The 19,708-nt window shown below is 31.4% G+C and overlaps 1 protein-coding gene across 1 annotated transcript; it reads left to right on the top strand.

The window, feature by feature from the left end:
* The first annotated feature begins 1,175 nt into the window (after positions 1-1,175).
* LOC111293052 (heat stress transcription factor A-4c-like) lies at positions 1,176-3,966 on the top strand. Its single transcript, XM_022885761.2, has 2 exons — positions 1,176-1,889; positions 2,506-3,966. The coding sequence occupies exons 1-2, from the start codon at positions 1,674-1,676 to the stop codon at positions 3,556-3,558; spliced, it is 1,269 nt and encodes a 422-aa protein (XP_022741496.2). The 5' UTR covers positions 1,176-1,673; the 3' UTR covers positions 3,559-3,966.
* The last annotated feature ends 15,742 nt before the right edge of the window (positions 3,967-19,708 follow it).

The raw sequence follows: 19,708 nt of genomic DNA, 5'->3' as shown, positions 1-19,708 counted from the left end.
ATTTAATACGTGAGTATTTTTGAAAGAAAATTTATGAAATGTATAAAAAATTTTTTATGATTTATTTAGAACATCCCTTCCTTTTATCAAGAAAAAATGAAGCAAATAATAAGTACATTTATCTCACTCATTGAATACTCACACACCACAAGCTATATTCCCACAACTCTGAATCTAAAATTACTTACTGTTGAGACTCAGGATAAAATAATACATGTATTGCTCTTAGAGTTGCCAATAATTTTGATCTATAGAGCCAATATATGGTGTAATAAGTTCTGTTTGAAAAAAATTCAAATAGAAAAAATACGTTTGAAATATATGATAATTTTTTTTTTCAAGTATTTGATATTGTTATAAAAAAGTTTTGTGAGTAATTAGAATGTTTAAAGATATACATATATATATATATAATGAAATCTTAAAAATGAAAGAGATAATGTAGTGATTTTTTATTTTAAATGTAATTTTCTACTGTAAAAGTATTTTTTTAATTTTTTATTTAAATTTGTAAACTAAATTTTTATATTAAAAAACATTGAAATTAGATAAAAGTAATTTTTAAACGTAAAAACTATTTTCAAAAGCAATACTAATTCTAAATCTTACTTAAATCAACCATGTTTTTAATAAGATCCAAGAGTTCTTTTAGATGTTGATTGTAATTGTCATGGTAAAGGACTTTCTCAACGCCACGTCTTTCCTCTCTGTCCTCTATATTTTTTTCCCTAACACCAACCCTAGAGAAAAAAAAAAAAAGTCAAAGGCTGTGTTTGTTTTATAGATACAACGCATTATAACAATATCTTTAATTGTTGTAAGTTCTAAGTTGCAATATGAAGACGTGGAGGTTTAGGAAATATTCGATTTATTGGTTTCCCAGTGGTCAAAATCAAGCTCCACCCGGGCAACAATGGCTGCAGTCAAAGAAGTCTTCTTTTCTTTTATCGAAAAAAAAAAAAAAGAAAAGTCCTCTTTTCTTCCTTTATTCAACTTAACTATTCAATAAAACGACAAAAAAAGAAAACTACCTTTCTGCCCTGTCTGCTTTGCCCTTGAGAATTTTCAAAAACAAAAAGCCCACGAAAGATGGAGGAACCCAATAATACAAGTCCCGTGGAAAAGCTTAAGCTTTGAGGTTTGAAGAACATTATGAAGGCATGTGATGGTTGTCCAAAGTCAAAAACTCTTTTTATTTCTTTGCATTTCTCTCCCTCTACTGCCCCCCTTAAGTCTCAGGTTGGAAACCCTCTCATTCTCTTGCTTTATCCCCAAGTTTTGCTTTTGGATTGGTTAGAACCTTCCATAAACGTTATTGTTTCATTTTCTTATTCTTTTTCAATACCCTATGTAGCTTATTCGCCCGGAAGATTTTCATTTTTCTCTTTTGTTCCCACTAGTTTCTTTTACTTTTGATAATCCAAACCCTGTTGACAATTTCACACTGGATAAAGGAACCTCCACTTTTATTCTTTTCTTTGGTTTTAAATTCAAGGGTTTTGGGGGTTTAGAGGTTTATGCTTTCTTCAAAAAGCAGCTTTCGCTTAGGGTGATCCTGTTTTGGATATCAATTTCTGAAAAGTTCAGTTTTTGGATAAAAGAAGCTCGCATATGGTGCTTTGGTGCAAAATACTTGAGATTAGAGATTCAAGGTTTTGAAGAGTTTAAATGAAATGGATGGATCACAGGGAAGCTCCAACGAGCCGCCGCCTTTTCTTACTAAGATATATGAGATGGTGGATGATCCAATGACCAACTCCTTGGTATGTTGGAGTGAAACTGGTTATAGTTTCATTGTATGGAACCCACCAGATTTTTCAAGAGATTTGCTGCCAAGATATTTCAAGCACAATAACTTCTCAAGTTTTGTCCGGCAGCTGAATACTTATGTAATGTTTCTTCACTTCGGAAATGGCTTCTTTGTCATTTTTAATCTCCATTTAATTCCCCTTCCATCTGCTCGGTATAGAAAATTTTCTCCTCTGGCTTCATGTTTGTTGACTTGCTCAATTTAAATGTGTTTCCCTATATAGTTCCAGAGTGGACATCATGTTGCAACCATTGTTGAACACTTTTTTTGGATGGTAGCATACACATACACATGATTGCACTTTTCTGTTCTTCTACCTGGAATAGAAATTGCTAGATTTTTTTCATGCTCAATATAACTATTTTTGTAAAAGAAATTGCTTCTTTTTTATTAGCATTTTGCAAATATTTTGTTCATCTCATTGTTTGATCATTTCCCGATATATTCTCTAGCCACTATCTAGGAGTACTTTTGCTTTTATTTGATTTGAATCAGACCATATAATTGTTGGTAGTTTTTTCTTGTTTTGAATTAATCGTAACCTTTATGGTATGGAAATGTAGGAATATGAGGATTATACAAGCAGGCCCTCACCACCCTGTTTTCTTCTATCTTTTCCAAGTTAATGCTTCCCATGTTTAATGGTGACTTTTCATGCTTTGGTTTGGTTGACACTTGCATTTTTGTTTGATTAGGGATTCAGGAAGATTAATCCTGATCAATGGGAGTTTGCGAACGAGGAATTTATCAGAGGACAGAAACATCTTCTAATGAATATTCGTAGACGCAAGCCAATTCATAGCCATTCCTTGAATCACCAAGGGAACTCCGCTGTGCCATTAACTGATGCAGAAAAAATGAAATTTGAAGAAGAAATTACGAGGTTAAGTCACGATAAGAGTCGGCTTCAATTGCAGCTACAGAGGCATCAGAAAGAGAATCAGGAATTTCAATTTCAAATAAGATTGTTAGCCGACCGCTTTCAAAATATGGAAGACCGACAGGGACAGGTGATGGTGTTCTTGGCTCAACTGATAAACAAACAACATTTTCTGTCTATGTTCGAGCAAAAGTACGAATTTCTTAACAAAAAAAGAAAGTTGTTGAATTCTAATGACTTCAATGATGAATTCAATAGGGAAGAACATCACGGTTTGACTTCTCAGAATTCAAACATGGGAGCACTTTCTGCTCCTATATTGAATTTGAAACAGATCGAGGAGTTGGAATCATCTCTAAAATGTTGGGAAACATTGTTTTACGGAATTGGAGAAACTATGGGTGAACAAGTGTATGATTTTGGCATATCATCACGGCCTTCTCCAATTGTTGTTACTGAACTGCAGACATCCTCTGGTGACTATGACATTCATGGTGAACTTTGCTCAACTTCATCACATCCATGCTCTCCTTGTTCAACAGATATTAACTCCTCGCCTGAGCTGGATGTGTCTGTTTATCATGTTGACAGTCCTCCTGTACCTTCTTTTCACCATATTGTCAATCTTAGCCCAAAATCTTCTGGAATTGGTGTAAACTCAAATAATGATAGTCCTCCAGAGACTGATCAGGCCTTAAAAGAACAGATAGAAGCAGTGGCAACTGATCGTGCCGTGCTAGGTAAGGTAAATGATGTCTTCTGGGAACAGTTTCTGACAGAAGTTCCCAATACATCAGATGCACAAGAGAGGCAGTCACACCCTAGGACAACAATAAACAGTGCAGAATACGTCACAAAGCACATGTAACACCTTTCTCCGGCTGAAGGAATGTAAAGTTGGTTGATCCTTAACTTAGAGAAAAGGTGCTGCTGCTCTGGGCATCATTCATTGAATTTTGCTTGATCCCATTGTTGAAGTGCACATACGAGAGGCTAGCTGCTAGTCAGACCCGAGCTATTAGCTATATTTATTAAATTTTGTAGCTATATGATATGATGTACAGATATATTAGATTATAGGACTCTATCATTTTGGTGTGCGTTTACCTATGTTCTTTTTTTTTAGTTATTTAGAAACAACTTTCACTTTGTATTAGATTATAGGACACTATCCTTTTGGTGTGCGTTTACCTATGTTCCTTCGTTTAGTTATTTCACTTTGTATTGAGGATTCTCCTTTTCTTTACTAATTAATTTTGTTCCTATTTTTGATGTAGCTCTATGATGTGAAAATAGCTATTTTAAACTAAAACTAAGATTTCAGCATTTGGTTTGAAAATAACTTGATCTTAGTATCATATCGATAAAGATACATATAGCCTGATATTGAAATTCAGAAAAAAAGTCATTGTCAAGAAGGAAACCTTTCTCAGTTCATTATATACATCAAATATAAATTTTGCAAGGATATCTCAACAAACAAGTACAAAACTTAAGGCCATTTATGGAAAGACCACACAATTTAAAGTTATCCTAAGTTGAGTGGTTATTCAAGGATTTCATGTTATTATGTATGCATGAGATTCCAGTTTAAGGAGAAACTGTCAACTTAATTAGTAATTCCAGTTCATGTTGTTTTGAGGACCTTGGATATATGGATATATGAATTAAGACCGTAATTTTCTTCATGGTTCTTTCATATATTTGTAGAACACTCTACATTATTCTTTGAAAAAATTAAATTAAAAAAATGAGGATAACATTTCATATATTTATATTGGGACTGCTAGATAACATTTCAAGCATCAGTTTTTGGATCGGCAAATGAGGATGAATGCATGTTAATTGAAACCGTTGTTAAATGGCTGCTTCTAAAAGGCACAACTTTGCTGCTAAACTAACAGAAGATCAGGCTTGGAACATGGAAAGAACCTGATATATACATTGTTAGAAATATTTTTAAAATATGAAAATACTATAATTAATTAATAGACTTAATCAAAGAAAAATCATCTTAAGTTACAGAAAGCTTAAGGTAAGGTTCCAAAATCTTGATTCTAAACTTAAAAGAATCAAGATAAGTAGGCCGCTCATATAGGTAGATGACTACATGCTCATAGAAATTGACCGCATTAGGCTTTCAAAGATGTTGGGGAACACCACAGCTCTGATACCATTTGTTGGGTTAAAAGCCTCCAATCCAATCACACCAGTGGAAGCAAAATCAAACAATAAATCAAACACACAAGAGACAACAATTTAATGTGGTTCGGTCCAATCAACCTACGTCCACGTATGAGAAACGAGATCCACTAGTTGTAGAGAATTACAAACATACATCAAATCATCAACCTCACTCAACAATCAATACTCATAAGACACTCTCAATTTCCTCTAGTCCTATGGAGTATTCTCAACCCAAACAAACATAGACCCAAACCCTTGTGCACCTTTTCAACAGAACCAAACACATACCCATATGCTCCCATACATAATACCTATGTGGATCCTCTCAGTCTCCTCTAGTCTACTCACAAACAAACATACACACCCATAAGACGTAGAGCCCCAATACTCCTATGGGGTGTCTATCCCACAAAACCCTACAACTCTTTTACATATTTTTCTCATACTCAACTTTGTAGAGACTTCACCTATTTATAACCATACAAACTGGCCTATTAAAAATCCCTCTCTTCCTAGAATTCTTCTTCTGTAAGTCAAACTTACCTATTAAGAATCACATTTCTCTTAGAATTCTTCTTTTGTAAGTCTTCTTGTCCATCAAGTAATATCTACCAAATTTCAAACAAATCCCAAACAAATCTCTTATGAGATTTGAGTCGTTATCCCAACAATCTCCACCTTGACTCAAATTTCGTTAATCATCTGTCTTCATACTAGACATGTTTGGCTTCACCTACAAGGGAAGTCTCACACTCATCTTCTCTTTTGTGTCTTCATGCTTCATGCAAACCGATCCTTCAATCCTCAAAACATAAACTCAAACTTTTTCCTTGAATCACACTCCTCTGAGCTTACCTCTTCCCATGTCTCAAACCATGTTCTTCCCACATCTTGAACCTTCAGCTCTTCCCACGTCTTGAACCTTTGGCTCTTTCCACATCTTGAATCTTCAACTCTTCTCACGTTTTGAACCTTCAGCTCTGATACCACTTGTTAGGGAACACCACAGCTCTGATACCATTTGTTGGGTTAAAAGCCTCCAATCTAATCACACCAGCAAAAGCAAAATCAAACAATAAATCAAACACACAAGAGACAACAATTTAACGTGGTTCGGTCCAATTAACCTATGTCCACGTATGAGAAACGAGATCCACTAGTTGTAGAAAATTACAAACATACATCAAATCATCAACCTCACTCAACAATCAATACTCATAAGACACTCTCAATCTCCTCTAGTCCTATGGAGTATTCTCAACCCAAACAAACACAAACTCAAACCCTTGTGCACCCTTTCAACATAACCAAACACATACCCATATGTTCACATACATTATACCTATGTAGACCCTCTCAGTCTCCTCTAGTCCACTCACAAACAAACATACACACCCATAAGACGTAGAGCCCCAATACTCTTATGGGGTGTTTATCTCATAAAATCCTATAACTCTCTTACATATTTTTCTTATACTCAACTCTGTAAAGACTTCACCTATTTATAACCATACAAACTTGCCTATTAAAAATCTCTCTCCTCTTAGAATTCTTCTTCTGTAAGTCAAACTTACCTATTAAGAATTCATCTCTTCTTAGAATTATTCTTTTGCAAGTCAAACTTACCTTTAAGAATCCTCTTTCTCTTAGAATTCTTCTTTTGTAAGTCTTCTTGTCCATCAAGCAATATCTACCAAATCTCAAACAAATCCCAAATAAATCTCTTATGGGATTTGAGTCATTATTTCCAACAAAAGAGAGCGGTCAATTGTCAAAGGTATAGAGTCGACTACTTTGGTAAACATAAACTAAATACAGTCTCTGTGTGAATTAGCAGTTGACTGCCATACTAGGTCAATCAACTACCATGGCTGGAAATTAGTGAAATCGATTTCTAATCCTAATGGAATCAATTGCTAATGCTTAAAACATCTTTTGAAAATTGTTTTAAGCCATAGTAGTCAACTACCCTATAGGTGTCTATTAGCATAATCATTTTGGAAATTAATAGGAGTAGATTACCATATGAAGTAGTCGATTGCTCAAGTAAATAATGCATTCTATAAGTTAAATGGAGCAACTACTCTAAACAAGAGTCGACTTCCTTACTTCAAATAACATTATGGAATCAAAAAATACAAAGAGGCAGTTGAATGTCATCTTAGCAAAATCAATTGCTCTAGTGAAAAATTACAATTTTTAGAAATATGAAAACTAGTTTCACTTGGTATGAAAGGTTAAATAGTTTAAAGAACCAACTCATCATTAATTATTCAAAAAGATATATTCTAACAATAGGAAGTGATCTTTGATTAAAATAACACAATAAAAAAGTCACAATTTTAGGATTAAATCTTTATAAATAAAGACTGTTGTGGGTTCGTTTAATATGTGGAGACTTGCACCCAACCTGTGAGGTATTGTGTCTTTTGATCTGAAGGTCTCACTGTTTTGTCCATAAAAATTACCTAACATATTTTGGGTTTAAGCCTCTATATATATCATAGCAGATCCTCAAAGAATCTCGATGTGGGATTGAGGCATTACAAATTCTTTTTGTTAAAGCTTGACATCTCTGTCAAACCCAAAACAAAGCACACAAATCCACTAAATCACACCAAACGTTGGGTAAGCCCAGCACAAAGTACACACAGATCACAGGATCATACCAAACATTAAGATTATAGAGGTGGCTCTCATCGTATAGTATTTAACTCTCGCAAAATTCTAGAGGTGGCCCCCATGGTGTAACACTTAGCTTTTGTCCAACTGGTAACTGTTCTAATACCATTTATGAGAACCTACACCCAACCTGTGAGGTATTGTTCATTTTAACTTAAAGGTCTCATGATTTTGTCTCAAAAAAATGCCTCACAAATTTTAGGTTTAGGCATTTACATATATATCATATCAGATCCTCAAAGCATTTCGATATGGGATTGAGGCATTATATAATATATCTAAAAATTCATATTTTTTTATCCCATTTCTCTCAAGATAATTATATTTTTTTGGCATCGTTTGCTACTGAAAACCTTGTTAAAGACAAGGAAAACCTTGTTAAAGACAAGGAATTTTTGTCACTTGTCAAAGTGCTTTTAGTGTTTTGATTTTGCTAGTGCAAGGTAAATCAAATATATGCTTCATTGTATTTTTAAGGTTATTTAATTCAACCAATTTTGCACACTATCTTTAGTAAAGGCGAAATAAATTTTAAAGACAGTGGCATTAGCAACACTCTTTGAAGCCATTTTTATTCTACATTGAAAGTTCAATTTTGTTTTACACAATATGTAAAAGAGAAAGGTATTAAAATATCACAATTTTTACATCAAAGTTCACATTATTTTGTAATCTTTAACCTTTGTAATTTGTTTCTAACATTCTTAAAGCTTAATATGCAAAATGGATACATTCAATTCTACAAAGAGATGGCTTCAAACTTTCAAAAGTTGGAACATTTTGATGAAGACAATTTCATAAGATGGCAACAAAATATTCATATCCTTCTCACCGCATTGAAGATTGCATATATTCTCACTACTCCAATACCAGAAAAGAAAGAGAACGAAGCTCATATTGAATTTTAAAAAGACAAAAGTGGGAGAATAATGACTACACATGTATAGGCTGCATTTTGGATGGTAAGTTCAATTATTTATTTGATAAATATATTACATGCTCATCAACAAAAAAAGTTTAGGATAAGTTGAATGCTAGGTACATGAAAAAAGATGCTATAGGCAAGAAGTTTCTAGTTTCAAGATGGAACATGTACAAGATAGCTAATTCTAAATCAGTCATGGATCAATTCATTGAAATTGTGACCATCTTGAACAAATTCAATCAATAAAAGATGGATGTAGATGAATCTTTCATTGTATCCTTTATAATTGACAAACACCTACTTTCATGAAAAGATTTCAAGAAGACAATAAACCATAAAAAGGAAGATATGTCTCTTGAAGAACTTGCAAGGCATCTTCATATAGACGATTAATATCACAAGAAAAATGAAATGGAGCTTAGTTATTCCAAAGTCAATATGGTAGAAGATGTCAAGCTAACTAAGTCCACAAAGAAAAAAGAACTCTCTCTTACTATTAAGAAATTCAATAAGAAGAAAGGCGCATGTTTCCATTATAGGAAACAAGGACACTTTAAGAAATATTTTCTATCAATAAAAAAGAAAAAAGTTGCACCAAATGCAGCTAGGAATAACCCTTTTACTATGATTTTTGAAATTAATGTCATTAAAGACAATGAGGTATGGTGGATTGATTCTGGTTTTCAAAACATGAATACCTTAACAAATACATGTTCATACTACTACTACTACCACTACTATTATTATGATTTTTGAAATTAATGTCATTAAAGACAATGAGGTATGGTGGATTGATTTTGGTTTTCAAAACATGAATACAGTAGTAATAATAATAATAATAATAATAATAATAATAATAATAATCCTTTTGCTTATATGTTTGACTCGAATGATTTATGGCATTATAGATTAAGACATGTTTATTTTAATAGAATGAATGCAATTTTGTTTAATTCTTTATATTAAAAATGAAAATGAAAAATGAAGAACATGCATGTTAACTAAAATAACTAGGAAACCATTTTCTAAAGTTCAAAGAAGTACCAAAATTCTAAAATTAATACATAGTGATTTATGTGATTTACATAGAACTCCTTTTATAGGTATTAAAAAAAATACTTTGTCACATTTATAGATGATTATTCAAGATATTGTTATGTTTACTTAATGTATTCTAAAGATTAAACATTAGATAAGTTTAATACCTATAAAAAATGAAGTAAAATTGCATTGTAATTATAGAATAAAAGTTTCAATAACTAATAAAAGTGGTTAATACTTTGATCCTAATTACTTTGGATCTAATGGAATCATTCATAAAGTGAATGCATCTTATAGTCCAAAATCAAATGGTGTGGTTAAAAGGAGGAATAGATCATTAACCAAAGCAGTTAATGCATTGTTGTCTTATTTTGGGTTAGAACAAGGTTTTTTGGGTGAAGCATTTAGTAACTTCATGCCATATATAAAATAAAGTTCCTAAGAAAAGGAACAATTTAACCCATATGAATTATGGAGGAAAAAAAAGCCGAAGTTATCTTAAAGTATGGGGCTATAACGTAATTGTAAGACTTCTTGAATCTAAAAGAAAGAAATTAGGTGAAAAAGGAATTGAATATATATTCATTAGATATGCTCAAAATAGCAAGACAGATAGGTTCATGGTAATAGAAACAAATGATTTAATACCTATTAATATGGTCATTAAATCTAGGGTTGCCATATTTGATGAATATAGATTTAGATTAGAATCTAATTCAAAGGACAATGCTCTAGATAACTCATAAGAGTAAACCAAAGAAACTTCCATAAGAGAATAAGATATTTTTGTACCTAGAACAAGTAAAAAAGTAAAACAGGCTAAAACCTTTGGTTTGGATTTCTATATGTTTTTAGTTGAAAGAACAAGGGAAAATATCAATAAACACATTGAATATAGTTTTAATGTGATCCTAGGATATTCGATGAGGCAATGAAGTCTCAAGATATAGCTTTTTAGAAAAAAGCTATAGATGACGACATGAATTCAATAATGGGTTATTATATATAGATCTTAGTTAATCTACATCCTAGTTGCAAACCAATTGGTTGCAAAAGAATTTTCAAAAATAAGATGAAAGTCGATGGTGTCGCAACGTCTTAGGACCCAGGGAGGGTGACTTGAAAGCCGGACGAATAGGGGATTGGAAAATGGGGACTAAAAATATTTTTGGTAAAAGCAAAATAAAGAGTCATCATCGATCTCTTTTAGAGTGTGATTGGACACCCAAAAATTTTATACTTTTAATAAAACATTTAAAATTGGTTTAAAGTATTATAAAAAGAACAAATTCGCAATCTATGAAATTAGAGTTATGTCTAAAATTCCATTACGTGTAGAGAAAGATTAGCACTCTCATAGCACCCATCGAAAACAATACCAATTGATTGCATGCTAGACTTTAATTATGGTTAAAATGGTCCTATTTTCCTTAATTTTTAAAATTAATTCCCCTTTTCCTTTTTTTTTGTTTTTAATTTTGAAAAGAAACAAAACATTTTTTTTATCAAAATGAAAATAGTTTAAATATCAAAACACATATTTCACTTTCCTATAATTAGGTAGTGCTTTAAAAATATTTCTAATTTAAAGGTTTTCAAATTGCCCCATGAAATCGAGATAACATCCTTCATAAATAATAATCACCGAAAGTCCCCCTATAGTTAGGCTAGATCTCGATGACTATATTTATTTGAGATATTATCGTATTTAACATTTTTACTTTTAAAACATACTTTTGAAAATATATGCATGAAATGCATAAACATAATAACATGGTGAATGCATGACAATATAATATGAATAACAAAGTATGGATGCATGACAATATATGAATGCATGTAATAATGTAAAATGAAATGCAAATGCATGATTCGGTTTGGGGGTTGGTTTAGATTTTTAAGGTTTAGTTTGTGATTTAGAGTTTAGGTTATTTAGGATCTAGGTTAGGGTTTAGTTAAGGTTAGGGTTTAAGATTTAGGATTAGGGATTAGGGTTTAGGAATTTAGGGTTTCAAATTTTGGGTGACATGGAACAAAAGCAAATTATAAAAAAGTAATCAATGAATACATATGCCAAAAGTATGACCTTAAAAAATAAATACAAACTAAGGTATTTTCAAAATTAAATCATAAACATATTATGCATGGAAATTGAGGAACAAAATGGATCAAAGATAAAAAATAAAAATAAAAAACTTTGAATTTGGTTTGAATGTTCAACCATTTATTCATTATTAAACCCAACCAAACAACTTAAAAAATCAACCAAAACAACGATCAAAACAACATTTTTTTCATTGAAATTTTTGTTCAAACACATTGAAAACTAGCCAATCATCATAAAAACACAATCCAATAGAATCACAAAGTAATCAACCATCAAACAAGGAAGCAAGTTTCGACCAAACAAGAGCTCCTCATGGCCGAACCTTCCAAACATCACCAAGCTCACTTTTTCATCCCATTTTACTTAGGTATGCATTGTACATCCATAAAACCAAAATTCAAAGGCATTTTTACTTCAAAGAGGATTTATCAAACATGAAACATACTAAATAGTAAGATAATCATATGAACAAAAATACAAGCCAAACATTATCATATACCATAAAACCAAGCATTGTTTAGACAAAGTATAAAAAAACTAGTTATTTAGCCATCATAAGCAGCATTGAAAAGCAAATAAAAAAAATGCCTAGAGAAGGTTCAAACACTATGGACGAATCTCCAACTTGGTTTTTTTAATGGTTGATTTGTGTTTTATTTCTTTGATTTCTAGCTTCACTCCAACTATTAATTAGTTGGATGAAGTTTATTTAAACTTTGAGAAAGAAAATGAACTAGAAACCTTTAAGCAAATCAACAAAGAAATGGATGAAACAAAATGAAAATGCAATGAAAAATGTGATGAGGATGCAAGAAATGCAAAGATGGATATTGAACAAAATCTACCTTCAAGCAAGCAAACTACCAAGATTTTTTTCATTATTTTCTTTCTTTTTCTTTCCTTTTTTTTCCCTTTTTTTTTCTCTCCTCTATTTCATGAGTTCTTCCTATGATTTTTTTTTGCAGAAAATATCCCTCCTTGTTGTAAAAGACGATCCCACAATATCTCATTAAGATTGAATTATAGCCTTAGGATTAAAAAGCATCTGATGGAACAAAATTCACCTTTTTTTTTATTTCAATAAGCAAACTTTAGCCATTGAATCAATATTCCTCATGTGATCCAATGGTCCATATTGTTTACTGCAAAGGCTAAATTTTTACAATCACTAAACCAAGTGAAAATACTATTTTGCCTCTAATACAAAATTTTTGGTCTTTAGGTCATTTTCTTGAAAAATAAATGTTCTCGTGCTTATTTTTGAAAATTTAAAACACCAAAAATAATGAAATCATATGAAATTGAGATCTGAAAATTTTCGTGAAAATCCAATTTTAGAAAGATAAAATTACGAACTTACCTTTAAGGGGTATTTTGGTCCCAAGGTATTGCTATGATTTCGAAAGCACCAAAAATCATCAAATATTATAAAAACATGATTTAGAATTGGATGAAACTTGAAAAGAAATCCAAAGCAAATATTAGGCTTGATCAATTCTCCAATCAGTTTAATATTTTGACTTGTTGCTAGACAAGCCCAAGTTTCTTGATCATATAGGCTAACCCCTTCCTTCTTACTTTCTTTCAACCTTTTATCAAAACCACTTGGTAAGACAATTCCCCTACTTCTCACCAAATTCTTCCAATTGAAAAAACCCAATGAGAGCCAACGACCTAGACCCAGTAAATGGCTAATCTATGATGCTACCACTGTTGTTTTATTTGTGTTCTACATCTACCTCCTTTATTGCTTTGTTGCAAGAAATAATTCCAACGCCATTTTATAGCCTCTATTTTTACTCTCTACTTCGTTGTCTGTATGGTTCCCTTTCCTTTTTGCTTGTGCTTGTAGTTTGTTTTATGGGGATTTAATCCCTTTAATTTGGAAAATTCAACCAAATTTGGGATTATAATTTTATTTGATTTGATTTTTGTAAATTAGTTTTCCATGATTTCCTCCTTCATGTGAATCAAAGAATTAAGCCCTAAGAAATCCTTAGAATCATGCCAAAATTTGAATCCAAAACTGAATCACATGTTTTCTTTCACATTAATCCCACATTTTGTTTATTTAGGTTTTCAAATTTTCCTTTCTCTATAGTTTTCTTACCTTTTTGTTTGACTTTTGACTTTTTTTTTAAAATTTTAACTCTTTAATTAAAATTAAAAACCAAATTCCAAATTAAAGCCAAAATTAAAGCTAAAATCAAAATTAAATTTTTTGGCTTTTAATTATTTGGCTCAAAATTTATTTTTTGTATTAAGGCTTAATTTGTGATCAAAGATCGATTTTAATTTTAATAAATTTTTAGACAAAATAAGGTATTTACAATGACAAATGGTAAGATCTTGGTTATTCAACATCTTATATATAAAAGCACTATTCATAGCATTTCAACTCTTCACCACCATAACAAATGTTAGAGCTTCTTTCTTTGGCTTTTATCTCTTTTTTTACCTTAAGTTTATTACATTGCTTTATCTATATTTTTATTTTTGTTGCCTTACCTATCGAATCGATTTAAGCATTGTGTGCTTGCCAGAAGAACACCCTTAATACCTCTCTAACCTCTTTTTCATCTGGCAGGCAAGAAATCACCATATTTGAAGGATCACATTCGCACTCATTTCTTACATAGTTCATTCATCACTAGGCAAACACATCCACTTAGTCCATAATCTTTACTCAAAAGCTCTCCCACATTAATGAACCTTAAGTTCACAAGTAAATTTCATGATAAGTCACCCAACTTTGGTTATTTTCCCAAATAAGTCATTTAACTTTAATTTGTCTTATTCAAATAACTTAAATTTATTAAATATCCCAAATTTAATCACTATAACATATTTTATCCAATTAACTAATAAAAAAATATAATTACTACAAAAGTTAGCACATAAGATGCCAATTTAACATCTTTGTAAACATTAATCCACGTCATATTTTTTGCCTTCTTCCTCTCTCACTTATGTTTCTTCTTTCACTCTCAAATCATAGTCACCTTGTATCTTTTAACTCAACATATGACTCAACCTATAGTCATACACCCACTGCTTCTCTTAGCCTCCCTTACCAAATAACCTCCTTTGGAGTTCTCCCTCACCAGCTATTGTTAATTGTAGACACCCTAATTAGTCTAGACCCAAGCCATTAAGCCTAATTCAGTAAGGCCAGATTATCAAGCCCAATTTTTCATTTTTATTTTTGGTTTTATTTATCCATTTTTATTTTATATTATTTTATTTTATTTCACTATTTTCATTTTTTTGTTTTATCTTGTACTGATTATTAATTTATTTATTTATCTTTGATCTTTTTCATTTTTTTATCTATATTTTTTCATTTTTTTATTTTTTGTTAGAGGTTCAGATAATAATAGTGATGATTAAAAAAAAAAAGAAGTTTGGCTGTGCAAGGATGTTGGTAGAGTTAGAGTGGGATTTATCTTGTAAAAGATAAAATCTAATTTCTCTTTGATAATGCAAACGAAATCACAATTGATTTGAAATTCTCTTAAGTTTAGTCTTATAAATCAACAGAAGAATCAATAGAATAGGACATAGGCAAATGATCGGAAGGAAAGATACAAAAGAGAAACACATAAAATAGAGCAAAAAAAAAAGTATGTAGAAGAGCATAAGCAATCTTAGATTTTTAGAAATTTTTTCAAAATTTTTGGTGATTTTTTTCTGGAAATTCCAGGTTCTAACGAACTTTTCCAATGAGATTCATATTTTTCGGCCATATTTTTCAGTTTTCGGCATTGTTTCCCAGTTTTTAGTGAAATATTCAATCGAATTTTTGGGTGACAGGGAGAGGAAGAGAGAAAAAGGAAGATGAGGGAGAAGCGGAGGGGAAATCTAAAAGGAAAAATGGAAATATTTACCTTTTATATCGCCATAAAACGACGTCGTTTTGGCATTTAAAAGAATCCAGGATCTGTGCATTTTGCCAGTGAAGGATTCGACCCGATCATGACCCCGTCCATTGACCCGCATCCTAACCAAACTTAGTTGCTAAGCCGAGCTGAGTTGCATCCTCAAGCTACACCTTTGAGCCATTTTCTATGTCGAAGCCGAGCCACGCCGAATTCCTAGCCTAGCCATTTCATTTTTTTTATTTTTCTTTTGTTTTTATAATTTATTTTTGTGTTTTTTCTTCTTTTAGTATTTTTGCATAATTTAATTTAATAAAAATAAAAATAATAAAATAAATTTTGACAATAAATATTAATTATCCAATGATGGAATTGATAGAAATTTCGAATGGTAAATTTCTATAAAATTTCTAGGTGAGAAATTTTCTCTCAATTTATCCCAAATGGTGGAATAATTTAGATAAAATTTCAATAACAATAATTAATATTTATTTTCAATCCAAAGAAAATAAAAAAATAAAAAATAAAAATTTTGGTTGAAAATATTTGACAATTATCTAAGAATGAGATTCTTAGAAATTTTAAAAGGTAAATTTTCTAAGAAATCTCTAGGTAAGAAATTTCTTTAAATTTGTCCCAAATGGTGGAAGAATTTAAATGAAATTTGAATAAAAAATAATTGTCATATTATTTTCTATCTGAAATTTTTTTAAAAAAAAAAGAGAAAAAGAAAAAGAATTTCTAAATAGGCCCAAATGGTGGAAAATTTAGAAATTCAAAAAGAAAATATTTCTAAATTGACCCAAATGGTGAAAAATTTAAAAATCCAAAAAGAATAAATAAATAAATAAATTTTCTAAATAAGCCTAAATGATAGAGAATTTAGAAATTTAAAACAAGAAAATATTTATAATTTAGCCCAAATAGTGGAATAATTAGATATATTTTCAACAAAAAAAAATAATTAAACATTTTTTCAATGACAGAGCCTTTTTAAGGTGATGAAGTATTTTTAAGAATTCTGTCAGATTGATGGAGAGTCTTAAGAATTATTTTCAATATTCAACATAACAAATTAAAACCATTAGAGTCAAGACCTTAGGATAAATTTAAAATAATATAGTACCATCCTTTAAATGGGCATGTAGGGGTGCTATAACCTTCTTTACATGTAACCGAACTCTCGAACCCTATTTTGGTCTGTAAATCTGAACTTATTCTTTTAGGAACCCTTAGTCAAGCTTAAAAGCTCCTTAAAATGATAGATTCCTTAGGTGGCCAATAACACTTAGATAAAAAAAATTAGTGGTGACTCTATTTGTTAAGTCTAGCTATAAATTTTTGGATCTATATGTTATGACAGTTTAGCAACTCCACTAGAGATAGCAATAGAGAGTCAGGCCATAACCTTTAAATTTATCATATCCTTTGATCTAATGGTTTTAAATTGTAATTATTTGTTTACTAACATTTTCTTTTTTTTTTTTTACTTTTATTTGATTTTTTTGGGGCATGAAACTTATATGTTCATTCACACACACTATCACCTGTATTTGCATTACATGAGCTCTATACCCGGGCTCTGTCCCTCTTAAGAATGAGTAAATTACCTACGCTCTCGTGAGATGATAATCTCCATAATGGCTAGTGAAATACGCCCATTCAAATTGAATTATTTTCGTTGGTAGCCTATGATGGGTGAGGATTGGACTGCCTTACTAGTCTGTGATGGACAATGATGTAAGAAACAATTTAGAAACCTTTAGTAATCAAAGTCACCTAACCCTGTATATAGTTTACACCTAAGAGGCCAGCCTTAAGATAGAGCCCTTCCTATCTAATCCATAGATATAACCCAAAGTTAGAACACAAAAAGAAACAACTTGTATATTGCTTATCTAACTATTTCGTTTGTTTGATTTTGTGCATATGCATCATTTCCATATCATTTCATTCTATGCATCATTTTCACGTTTTAACATTATCATATCATTTCATTCTATGGATCATTTTCATGATCATGTTTTAACATTATCATTTGCATCATTCTTGCATAGGAATATTTCTCACATATCAGTTATTGATAAATCAAATCTCACATTTACATCCATGGAAAGCCAAAAGCAACCAAAGTCTACATCAGCCTGTTATGAATATGCCCATCAATTGAAAATCAAGTCAGAGAAAGGTAAAAAAAAATAAAGAAATTGCTTGCCTGAGGGTTTTATCTCTTCATTGCTCGAGAGAGTTCATCTCGATCTCCAACAAAATGATCTAACCAACCTAAACAGTGTCTGGACATGCATGAGTAAAATAAGGTAAGAGACATTTGAGAACAAATATGGAGATAGAGCTTAATTGCTCCAGGTGGATATGGATAATAATCTGATTAGAGCTATCCTTCAGTTATGAGATCTTTTTTATAGATGATTTATCTTCAATAAAGAAGATATGGTCCTTACAATTGAAGAATATATGGTCCTACTTTGCTTTAATTTGCCAAACCCGAATAAGATCTACTGGTCAAATAAGGTGGGCTATTGTAAAAAGCTAGTGTAAATGCTTGGACTTAGCTTGCCTTAAGTTGATGCATGTGTTAAGATAAAATGTGAAAATAAGGCTATCCCATGAAGTTTTCTACGAGATTTCACCTAAGGGCATATGGATGATGATCAAAGGTTAGTGGCTATAACTTTATATGGACTGGTGATTTTTTCAAAAGTCAACGAGTATATTGATGTCGCAGTGATAGACTTCATTGATCAGTTAGCATACCAAGTCAATATAACACCAACCATTTTGGCAGAAATCGTTTGTTCTTTGAATTTTTATCGTAGAAATGGTAAAGGTCAATTCAATAGGTGCTTACAGTTGTTTTATGTATGGATGAAGAGCCATATTGAGTGTGAAAAAAGTCAGTTCTATAAACCATACCTTCGTTTTAGTGTCCCAATCAATGAGTTTTGTTATAGCACATGACCTCAAATAAAGTTAAAAGAAAAATGGGTTTCATACTTTTAAGCCCTTGATAGTCAAGGGATAGTTTAGAGAGCACCCTGGATGCGTCATGACATAGTGTTATACAGTTATGGAGATCAACTGTGGGTGTTCCTATTAGGCCTATAGGGTGCTGTTACTTATGCTCCAACTTTAGTGAGAAGACAATCCAGATGTGAGCAATTCATTCCAGAAACATATGGACTTAACCAGTCAAAATTCTTTTTCACTAATAAAGAGGCATATGAAATGATTGAAAAGATCGAGAAGGCATGGAAAAAAAACCATTAGGGTTAACCAAAAGAGGTTTATTTATGATGTCACTTAAAAATATAGTGTGTGGCATGCAATGAGGGGTAAAGACATTGTATTTCCTAAAGAATAATTAGTTGGTCACTCCTCAAAGCCCATTTTTCAAGATCATTTACTTAAAGTGGAAATTACTAAGAGAAAGCTCTAAATTGAAAAAGACGAGTTGGAACAAGAAAATAAGTGATTAAAGTTAGAAATGGAAGAGAGTTTGAAGCTTCAAGAATTGAAAATCCAAAGCCTCACAGAGTAAAAAGATCAATGGAAAGCCCTATTCAATGATCTAGACATGACACATTCATCAGTCACACCTGAGCTTGCCCAACTATTAAAAGAAAATGAATTATTAAAAGCAATGGTGGAAGAAGGATAAAAGGCCACTGCTAGGGCACACGACATAGCCAGATGTTACAAGAGATAGTGGATCGATGCATAGCACAAGTAGAAGCCTTATCTAATGAATGCAAGAGACAAGCTAAACAGGGTAGGCTATGAAAAAACATGTGCACAGAAAAACAAATACATTTAAGGCATTTGTTTAATCAGTTATGCATTACTACAAATAAAAGGTCAAAAATGGAAGAAAAAGTGAAAGATTTGAAGGCTATGGTGTAACTAGTAGGAGCTCATGGGCAACAATTGCTTGATTTCCTAAACGAGGCACAAAATCATTACCAACAAGCTAAGAAATTTATAAAAAAGCATTAGAAATAAAAGATAATGCTTAGGACTTTAGAGCATTGCTTTGGCTTTATTAGGATGTAATCTTGAAATTTTAAATAAAAATAAAGTTTTAAATAGAGATTCTTTTTATCAATAATGGTGATGTGGCAAACATTAGTACATTTCATGCATGCATTTGCATATCTAAACATAAAGCACATAATTTCTA

The sequence above is a fragment of the Durio zibethinus genome, chromosome 10, assembly GCF_047325235.1.
Source record: "Durio zibethinus cultivar Kanyao isolate XHJ-2024 chromosome 10, ASM4732523v1, whole genome shotgun sequence".
Lineage (NCBI taxonomy): Eukaryota > Viridiplantae > Streptophyta > Magnoliopsida > Malvales > Malvaceae > Durio > Durio zibethinus.
This window is presented reverse-complemented; position numbering and strand designations above follow the sequence as displayed.